Source organism: Quercus suber, unplaced genomic scaffold, assembly GCF_002906115.3.
Source record: "Quercus suber isolate HL8 unplaced genomic scaffold, Cork oak 2.0 scaffold_84, whole genome shotgun sequence".
Classification (NCBI taxonomy): Eukaryota; Viridiplantae; Streptophyta; class Magnoliopsida; order Fagales; family Fagaceae; genus Quercus; species Quercus suber.
The window spans coordinates 805,629-816,412 of record NW_027069549.1 but is presented as its reverse complement, the minus strand read 5'-3'; the positions used below and the strand labels follow the sequence as shown (position 1 = coordinate 816,412).

General features: G+C 35.8%; 1 protein-coding gene across 1 annotated transcript in view; it reads left to right on the top strand.

The window, feature by feature from the left end:
- The window catches only part of LOC111997404 (serine carboxypeptidase-like 17), a 16,544-nt gene extending 6,007 nt beyond the window's left edge, over positions 1-10,537 (top strand). The window contains exons 3-14 of the mRNA XM_024029486.2: positions 6,094-6,170; positions 6,284-6,406; positions 6,614-6,716; positions 7,334-7,371; positions 7,492-7,585; positions 8,089-8,183; positions 8,354-8,521; positions 8,669-8,740; positions 8,822-8,940; positions 9,943-10,056; positions 10,190-10,244; positions 10,333-10,537. Coding sequence (XP_023885254.1) covers positions 6,094-6,170; positions 6,284-6,406; positions 6,614-6,716; positions 7,334-7,371; positions 7,492-7,585; positions 8,089-8,183; positions 8,354-8,521; positions 8,669-8,740; positions 8,822-8,940; positions 9,943-10,056; positions 10,190-10,244; positions 10,333-10,416 — 1,142 coding nt within the window. The 3' untranslated portion in view covers positions 10,417-10,537. The remainder of the gene's footprint in view (positions 1-6,093; positions 6,171-6,283; positions 6,407-6,613; positions 6,717-7,333; positions 7,372-7,491; positions 7,586-8,088; positions 8,184-8,353; positions 8,522-8,668; positions 8,741-8,821; positions 8,941-9,942; positions 10,057-10,189; positions 10,245-10,332) is intronic.
- Positions 10,538-10,784: the final 247 nt, after the last annotated feature.

The following is a 10,784-nucleotide window of genomic DNA, read 5'->3' as shown; positions in this document are numbered from 1 at the left end:
GGGGGGGGGGGGGGGGGGGGGGGGGGGGGGGGGGGGGGGGGGGGGGGGGGGGGGGGGGGGGGGGGGGGGGGGGGGGGGGGGGGGGGGGGGGGGGGGGGGGGGGGGGGGGGGGGGGGGGGGGGGGGGGGGGGGGGGGGGGGGGGGGGGGGATAGAGGGTTTTGGAGTATCAATCCATGGTTTAGTAATTTTCTTGCTAGTGAGAAGATATTCTTCTTGAATCTTGGCAAGGCCAAAGGCAAATCAAAGATTTTGTGGATTAAGCATTCTATCAGGTATATGAATTTCATCCTTCAACCCACTTAGAAAACAACTAAGTTTATGTCTTTCAGATAACTCTTTAATCCTATTTGATAAAGCTTCAAATTGAGTTTTATAAGTGGATACATAACTAACTTGCCTTAGTTTTGTCAAAGTCTCCATAGGATCATCATATGCTGAAGCTCCAAACTTGATATGCAAAGCTCATACAAAAGCGTCCTAGCTTGTAAATTGACCTACTTCCTCAGCATCTTGAAACCAAAACAAGGCTTCATTCTCCATGTGATATGAAGCTAAAAGAATTTTTTGATTGGTGGGGGTGTTGTACAAATGAAAAAAATTGATTGGCTTTATAGACCCACCTTGAGGGATTGTCACCTCCAAACCTTGGAAATTCTAGCTTCATAGCTTTTGGGGTGGCTAACGTTGAATCTGATTAAACTCCTCCAATAGGGGACAAAGGTCTTGTTTTTTAAAAATTTATTTGTTGCCATTGATTTGCAACATCCGTCAAACCTTGCATAGTCTCTGTTAATGTTTATAGCATCAAAGTCACAGCATCCAGCTTTTGATGGATTTCTCATATTGTCTATTTGTGTTGATCTATTGTAGAAGAAAGACTGTTTATCTTGTCATTGAGAGAGGAAAAGGATCGAGTTTCTATCATGGTGACAGAATTTAGCTCTAATACCAATTTGATAGAATCCCAAATTCTTATAGGTAAAAGTAGTTCTTTCAAGGGAACTAAACCTCCTAAGAGAAAAAGGGAGAGAGAAAGAGAAAGACAGACTAAGTTAAGAGATAGAGAAGAAGAGTATATTTGCATTCACCATTTTTCATGTCCTTTCACAATTACTGCCTTCTTATAGGAAGTACTATACAAATTTTGTTACAAGTAACTAACTAACTACCTTCTCATCCCCAAGTACCCAGTTAGCAACTGTACTAACTACCAAAGTAACTGCCATAGCTATGCATTAATCACAACTCCTATCACAATTCAATGGTTGGATTTTCAAAATATGTAGTAATGTTTATTTTATTGAGTAAGGTTGAAGCCTAAGATTATAACCAATTTTGTAGCTAAACTTGTCCTATATATAAATTAGGGTTAAATGGACATAAAGCATCCATTAAAATTTTTTTTTTTTTGTTTTTTTTTTGTTTTTTGTTTTTTGTTTTTTGTTTTTTGTTTTTTTTTGTTTTTTTTTGTTTTTTGTGTCTGTGTGTGGTTGCTAAACAAGGCATTAGCTTTGTTATCTCCCTTACAAAGCAGACTAGTAGCAGGGGATGTTGTTTACTAAACTCTAGACAAATCATTTACTATGGATAAATCTACCTAAAGCCATTTACCCACTCAAATAGGTATCGACCCAATTAACATAAATATTAATTGGGTTTGAACTAGTTAACCAATTAGACCAAGTATCATTTATTTTATCCAAATCACCCAACTCTAAAATTCTTGTATAAACCTCAAATATGGTTAGAAAACATCCACTGTGATGTAACCAATTTTGTATTACTTGACAGAAGTTAAATGTCCACGTAATAAAAATGTCGTATTGGTTTCTCAAAAAAAAAAAAAAAAACTCTAAAATTCCCAAAACCACTAAAAAGGCCAAAATACCCTTAGAACATTTATTATTTTTTGTCATTTGATTAGTTAATTATTATGGAATTTGGACCCGAATCCTCATTCTTTTTATGCTCTTAATCTGGAATGCACGGACACGGCTCCGGAGGAGCCGTACCCACGTCGGACTTGGCGGGATGTGGCGATGCGAGAGGGATGCTGCTAACTGTACGTCCGTGCCGCGTCAAGCCACATCTTGCCACGTGGAGTCCTCGACTCGTGCCGGCGCAGCTCAAATTGGGCCGACTAGGGCCGTATCGGCTGAAACTGCCGAAATGGCCGATTCAAGCCGAAACGACCGATTTAGGCCGAAATTCAGGAAAAAAAAAAAAAAAGGGTGCAAAACGCACCGTTTGAACTTAACCTAAAACCCTAAGACTTTCACTTCGTCCAAAGACTCCAAATACTCTCTCTCACTCCGTTCCTCGTCTCTATTCTCTGTGCTCTCCCTCTCGGCTTCAGGTGTGCTCTCTCTCACTCCGTCCCTCATCTATTTTCTCTATTTTTTACAATTTCTCTCTGTGTCTGCTGTATTTGCTATGTTTGTGTGCTTACCGTGTTTTTTTTGCTTGTTTTTTCAGTTCTTATGGGAGTTAAAGGGTTTTGTAGTTGCAAGTTGTAATTTTAATTGTAGATTGGTGACAATGTTTGATGCTTTGTACTGGTATTATTGCAACGAATAAAACGATGGTGGGATTTGGGTCAGTGTGTATTGTTATTCTACTACATGTAGAGCTGATCCTCAATTCTTTCTTTTTATTTATTGAATGACTAATATGTCTGCTATTTAGTCATTTTACCCCATATTGGAGATTTCTACATCTTTCTGTCTCTTAAGTAATCTAGTTTACTTATAAATTATGTAAAAAACAAGTGCATTTTCTTAATTTTTCTATAACTTTTATTTCAGGCTTGTAGGGTGAGGACCTGAAGTTTTGTTATTAATATGGCTGCTATAATTTACAAATTTTATCAATTAGGATAAGAATCTTATCCTAACTGATAAAATTTGTAAATCAGTTAGGATAAGATAGGATTCATAAGTGATTTGTGAACCTATGAATCTGTGATTTGTGAATCTTAGTTTCTTTTCAATCTTAGTTTTATTTAGTTAATAGTTATTACTTATTACTCATTGTGATTTATGAATCTATGAGCTTGGGTTTGATTTATTATTAATTTATTTAGTTAATAGTTATTATTTGTAGGTTAAATTGAATCTATTGAATTTGCAATGGACGAAGTTACTAGCACGGAAACTTCACCTTCATCTAATCAAGAAGTGCCAAATGATGAATCTCCTCTTTGGCAGTATGTGGCTAAAGTAGAAAAACCACCTGGTGCTTCTGTTAAATTAGGTGGAAACACATACTTTAAGTGCAACTATTGTGGTATAGTTTATATGGGATCCTATTCTAAGGTTAAGGCTCATTTATTAGGAATTTCTGGCAAAGGTATTACAGCATGCCTTAAGGTGAAGAGCCATAGGTGGGAAATGCAGCGAATGCATGATCAAGTTGAGAATGATAAGATAGAGAGAGAACGGAGAAGTCAAATTCCCTTACCCCCACCTCCTCTAGGCCGTGGGCCTGCTATACCTATTTTCCCATTTTGAAGACAGGAAGGGAGTGATAGTGCAAATCCGGTTGATGGTAAGAGAAGGAAGGTGACTACGAATTCTCCTTTGGAGAAAGCATTCCAAAATAATGCTAGACATGATTTGGATAGCAGAATTGCTAGGATGTTTTACACCGATGAGCTTCCGTTTAACTTTGCAAGGAACCCACATTATCGTTGTTCCTATGCATATGCTACTACCCATAATATTTCGGGTTATCTTCCTCCTGGATACAATGCCATGAGAACAACACTTTTGCAAAAAGAAAGAGCTCATATTGAAAGACTTTTGAAACCAATTAAGGACTCTTGGCTTGAAAATGGTGTAAGTATAGTTAAATCCACAAAGGAGGCCTTTTATTAATATTATGGCCGTATCAGATGGGGGGGGGGGTCCAATGTTTATAAAGGCAATTGATGGGTCAGGTGAGTTCAAAGACAAACATTATATTGTTAGGGTGTTGAAGGATGCTATAAAAAAGATTGGACATGAAAAAGTTGTCCAAGTCATCACTGATAATGCTAATGTGATGAAGTCTGCTGGAGCTCTTATTGAAAGTGAGTATCCTAAAATATTTTGGACACCCTGTGTTGTCTACACTCTCAATCTAGCTTTGGAGAATATTTGTGTAGCAAAAAACATTGAAAAAAAAATGAAGTTATATATGAGGAATGTAGTTGGATTACACGTATTGCTGATGAAGCATCCTTCATATGTGTTTTTATCATAAACCATTCAATGAGGTTGGCAATGTTTAATGAATTTTGTCCATTAAAACTACTCCAAGTTGCTAATACTAGATTTGCTTCGGTTGTTGTAATGCTGAAAAGGTTGAAGTTGATAAAAAGATGCCTTCAAGCTATGGCTATTAGTGACCAATGGCTTCTTATAGGGAGGATGATGTTGGAAAAGCTCAAAAGGTGAAAGATATGATTCTAAGTGATCTTTGGTGGGATAATACTGATTATATTCTTGAACTCACAGCACCTATTTATGATATGCTACGAATAGCCGACACAGATAAGCCTTGTCTTCATCTTGTGTATGAGATGTGGGATTCAATGATAGGGAAGGTGAAGGCAGTAATATATTGGCATGAAGGCTTGGAAGATGATCAGTATAGCTCATTTTGGGGTATGGTGTATGATATACTCATTGATCGATAGACTAAAAATTGTACACCACTACATTGCTTGGCTCATTCCTTAAATCCTAAATACATTTATTTTCTATTTTCCTTAGTTCACCCTTTTAGTAAAACACATGTTTCATCTATATTTGTTTTTTAATCTTTAACTAGGTATTTCTCCATTGAATGGCTTTCGGGGAATCCAAAACGCATCTCTCCACATCAGGATCATGAAATTTCTATGGAAAGAAGCAAGTGTTTGGACTGATACTTTGAAGATGAGAATGAAAAAACGGTGGAGAAGTTTGAGTTTGCTACATTTTCAGGAGGGAGGTTTCTTTCACCAAATGCCTTAACAGATAGGTGGACTTTACAACCTTTGGTTTTGTGGCAATACCATGTTTCTGCATTTCCAACTCTTCAAACCCTTGCCCTTAAACTTCTTGGACAACCTTATTCATCCTCATGTGCTAAGAGAAATTGGAGCACATACAAATTCATTCATTCCTTAAAAAGAAACAAAATGACTCCTGCACGCGCTGAGGATTTGGTATATGTGCATTCTAATCTTCGACTCTTGTCAAGGCGCAAGGAGGAGTATATACATACAGCAACAAAGATGTGGGATATTGCAGGAGACTCTTGGAATGAGAGCAACATACATGGAGGTGCTAGAATTCTTAAGAATGCAGCCCTTACACTTGATGAGCTAAAGTTGGAGGCCACGGTTATTGGGAATGCTAACACTAGTGAAAGTGAAGTTTGAAGTGAAGCTATTGATCTTGAGGATGATGATGTCGGTGTTTGATTGTCTTGTTGATTATCTTTTATTTTGTTTTAGTTTCAAACTTATGAGTTGTATTCTAATTTCCGAACATCATGGAATGTTTTAGTTTCAATCTTGTGGGTTGTATTTAATTTATGAACATCATGTTTTAGTTATTATCTAATATTGCTCTTAAATTTGGTATATGTTTATATAATGTGAAAAAGTATGCTTAGCAATATATTAAAAATACAAATAAAAATATTTTTAATTATTTTTTAATTGCCGAGTCCTACGGCACCCGCACCCACCTTTTTCAAAAATTGCCGAGTCCTGCACTCGTACTTGCACCTTCACTCACACCTGAGTCCCGAAATGCACCCATGCTTTATAGCTCTTAATATAATAAGCAAAACAAGATACAAAAGGAAGGCAATGGCTACAAAAATAAATACAAACTGAATAATTGTCGAAAATCTGTTCCCCAAGACTGTTTATATATACAGACCTCTGTGAAAGAGAACTGTACTGAAAAATTAGAGAATTACAGAACTAGTGGAAATAGGTTTTCATGGCTGAACCACTTAAATTTGTTGTGTTGCTCCCTCTTTTTCCTTCTTGTTTTTATTTATTTATTTTGTTTTTTATGAGTAAATGCCTTAATTTATTTGATACTGTCTTTTAGGTCCATTTACATTTGACTATGCAAATTCCAAAACTTACTCACCCAAATTGAAGTTGAACCCATACTCATGGACAAAGGTACAAAACTTTAGCCGCCCCCATTATTTGGTTTCCATGAAAACTACGTGGTCAATTTGATGGTTGGTTAGGTGTTTATGTACACTAAAAGAAGTGTCCTTCATTTTTATCAGGTTGCTAATATAATATTTGTGGATACACCGGTTGGCTCTGGATTCTCTTATGCAAAAACTTCGGAAGGATACTATATTAGTGATACATTGGCCGCAGCAGAACTCTATGAATTTCTAAGGAAGGTGATCAAATATTATATAATAACATGACATAATTTGGGATTTGAGATTTATATATAAGGTGATACAAATATAAAAAAGCCTAATCCCCATTCAATCGGGACAAAGGGTGATTGAGTAACTAGGATTTGTTACAGCCAGAAATTTTTTGCTAAAGTGCCCAGTGCGGGCTAAATGGCAATTCATTTTAATTTTTAAGTTGTGATGCAGTGGCTTAAGGTTCACCCGAAGTTCCTCACAAATACATTGTACGTCATGGGAGATTCTTACTCAGGCATAATCATCCCTATCCTTGTTCAAGAAATATCTGATGGTAACTTTTACATAAATAAAACCATATTTCTTAATTCATACTAATAGTTCATTCTTGGACATGAGTAATTTTTAAGTACTCTTAGAGCACGGAAGGGTTCATTCATTAATTTATGGTAGGGTTCATTATAAATATGAAAGAAGGAAGTATCATTTCTCTGTTCTCTGAGAGTACTTATGAATTTTCCATGGGACACTTGGGCAGCAAGTATATTACATGGCAGGTAAGGCTGAAAAAGAACAGCAAAAAGGTCTCCGAAATAGATTCCGACATTCCGCTTGCTCGGTTATTTGAAACTGAATCTCGGCGAACGTGAGCAAGGGTGAGGTTGGAAAAACAAAGCCAAGGATTTTATGTGTCATGAGCAAACTTGAGAGACATCCTGTAAACCAAGAGGTCCCAAGTTCCATCCACTACACTATAACTTCATGAATTTTTCAAGATCTCTCGTGAACAGGAAGTGGAGTAGATTAACCAAAAACTGTGACACCATTTCTTTGCCAAAAAAAAAAATCTTCATTTTTATACAAAACATGACAAAGGAAAAGAGAGAAAAAACATATAATGATGGATTAATTTCAGTCAACCTGATAATCTCAAGTTTCATTTTATTGCAGGTAATGAAGCTGGTAGGGAGCCGCGAATGAATCTCAAGGTATATGTTCAAGCATTAAAATTTGAATAGATTAGTTGGCTCTTGCTCATCAACGCCTTTTAGTTTTGGACTTTTTAGCTCGTATAGAAATCAATTTGATTTGCTTTAAATTGGGTTCAGGGATATGTGATCGGAAACCCAGTGACAAATACGAATGTTGATTTGAATGAAAGAATTCCATTTGCTCACCTAAAGGCGCTTATATCAGATGAACTATGAGGTGAATCTCCCTTTGGTAATATTCAGCAGCCAGGGGTTAAGGCTATTAATTAGAGTCTACTGGCAGTTTTGTTTTTGTTTTTGTTCGATAAGAAAATCACAACAAAAATAGAAAGATCTAACAATTATATCTTCCAGGATTACATTCATAAGATGTCTTGAAAACTCATGTACAAATTATCTAACCTTCAGTATTTTTACCCAAATAATGTGATTCATGAATGTCCTCTAACATTTCAATTTTTCTTTTAACTGGCTTCGACAATTGATCTATTATAATTTAAAATTTTTATCATCTTAATTACTTTGAGACAGGTTAGAGATTTTGGCTTGGATTGCAGGCCATGGATATTCTTTTGCAGTTTACACTAATGGCAAACGATTTAATTCTGGTTATCAGGGTCCATGATTCCCTTGTTGAGGATAATTTTTCGGTTTTTCCTTACATGTTCAATCATCTCTTCCAAAAATATCCAACGTAATACATGTGATGCTTTATTTTTCAGTCAACTAAAAAGGATTGCAAGGGCGAGTATATGACTGTAGACCCAAGCAATGCAGCATGTGTGGATGATCTTAAAGTCTACACTGAAGTGAGTGAAAAAACCACTTGAGGTTCTTATTAGACATGTCATTTTCTTTCTAAAGCTGATTTTGTTTCCTTCCCAACATAGAGGAGAGTATTCAAAGCAGTAAAACAATTTATATTTGAACTTTTATGTATCACAGCACATGTACAATGATTTAACTCTTGGATTTCCAGTGTATTGAGAAAATCGTTACTCAACATATATTGGAGCCTACATGTCAACTTTTATACCCAAAACCTAGGCCTAGGGTATCAAAGTGGGATCCAGATACTCCTATTGAAGATTCCGCATACCTCCTGCAATCGATTACTCATCTTCCTGAACCTAGAAGATGGTGCCGGGTAAAAAATGTCCCTCTCTCTTTCACACAAAATGTCATTAGCCAAGCTGGTCCAAGCCCTTGTGCTCATATAATTGTTTGACTAGGTTATGCTGCAGTCTATTAAAGTTTAACTAACTAGATACTAACAGGGTTACTCCTTTTGTAGGAATATAATTATCTGTACTCGTACATTTGGGCAAATGATAAAACGGTTCAAAAGGCTCTTCACGTTCGGGAGGTATGTTGATCCTTAGAATTTTAACATTGATGCGTCGAATTCATAAGTAGTTTTATTAATTGATTTCAAAATGGCAATCAGGGAAGCATCAACGAGTGGGTGAGATGCAATGAGAGTTTAGTATACACATATGACGTCACAAGTAGTCTGAATTATCACCGAAACCTTATCAAGAAAGGCTATGAGGTTCTCATTTACAGGTAATATAACAAACTTGTTAGGGTGCTGTAATCCCTAGACTTAGCCTTTAGTCACATATCCAAGTAATGGTCGCATTCTCTTTCATTTTCATATTTTCTAAACTCTTCTAAGATTCTGAACTTTAACAGCCCCTACCTTTAGGTTGCCTTGATTCTAGTAGGAGAATGTCTAATGCTCACTTGCTCATGTTGTTCCCATGATTCTCAAGGAGTTAGCTCTACCATGCTTTTCCCTTTTTTCCTTCAATTTCTTTTGTTGAGCTTCAATCAAGTTTGCATATGTTTATAGTTCGGTGTAGCCATTTCATTAACTCCCACAAATCAAAAGATAAGAATATGGTCTTCAACTTTACATACCAAAATTATAATTTTCTCCACCAAAATTGAGAGCATAGACTTGTTAGATACCAATGCTTGTGCTTCTTGTGCCAAGGAAAGGATTTTCGCCCTCAAATTCCTTTTCTTCAACATTTCATCCCAAACACTTCTCTGGATTTGGCTCTAATATTATGATAGTTGGCTGTTATTTCAGCCTTATGACTAGTGAAATAACCCCAATCAACTTGAAGAGTAAAAAACATAAGTTTTCTTTCTGCAGAAAAGACAAGTGAAAAAGAGCAGGGAAGAGAAGAAAAATAAAATTTTCTTATATAATTTTTCTATCTATAGTTCCAATATTACATCAACTTTATATACTTCAAAAATTTATAACCATTTTAGGCCTTACAGATTGATATGTTCTTCAACAGACAATTCACTTAATCTAACCAAGGTACAGGATATTACTTTAGTAAACCTAACCAAATTTTGATATACAGTTTAGTGAACAATAACAAGTTACTTCAATTTGTTTTATAGCACGTTACTTTTAACACCTTCGCTAGATTCCATTCTCAGCTTTAGGAATTAAAATTTTGATATAATCTATTCAGTTTATTATCTCATGTTTTATCAAACTTCTTTTTGAAGAAATGTTTTCTTATCTTGTTTCGAATAACACAGTGGAGATCATGACATGGTTATTCCATACATATCAACGCATGCATGGATTGAATCGCTAAACCTTACTATTGCCCATGATTGGAGGCCGTGGTTTGTAGATGGTCAAGTTGCAGGGTAATTTTCCCCCACTACTTTCATATTTCAGCAACCCTCTTGCCCTCTCCACCTTTTAAAGCTTAAATACAAGTTATATTCAATTCAAAAGCTTATAATTGTCTCACGGGTCACTTTTAATTGTACTGTGCAGATTCACAATGCAGTATACATTTAAAAAGTACTGCTTGACATTTGCAACAGTTAAGGCAAGTATAAGTAACTAATTATTTGTTCTAAAAAATATATTTTCCAAGTAGTAGCCACAAGCTAACTTTAGGATTTGCTTCTTTGTAGGGAGGTGGGCACACAGCTCCAGAGTACAAGCCCAATGAATGTCTTGCCATGATTGATAGGTGGTTATCTTTCTATCCCCTTTAGTGAATAGAGGATTTATCAATTCATTCAATTGAGTAGGCTTGTTGTACATTAAACATTTCTGAGTAATTTTTGTTGTGTATTCAATTTCTAATAATAAAATTCAACAAAATCAACTTCTCCACCTTTTTCTTTCCATTCTTTGATTCTTGTTCATGAGTAATTTAAAATGAGTTCCTAAAAAGTTGTTGCAAATTTTTTTTACTAATCTATATAATACATAGAAATTGATGTGTAACATTTATTGTTATTATATTCTTGTTGAGTCATATTAGCGCAACATTTCAGTCCATTTAGATTCACTTTGGTACATTTTGTTGCAACCATCTTCTAGATTGAATTCCACGTAATAGAATTGATATAAAATGAAA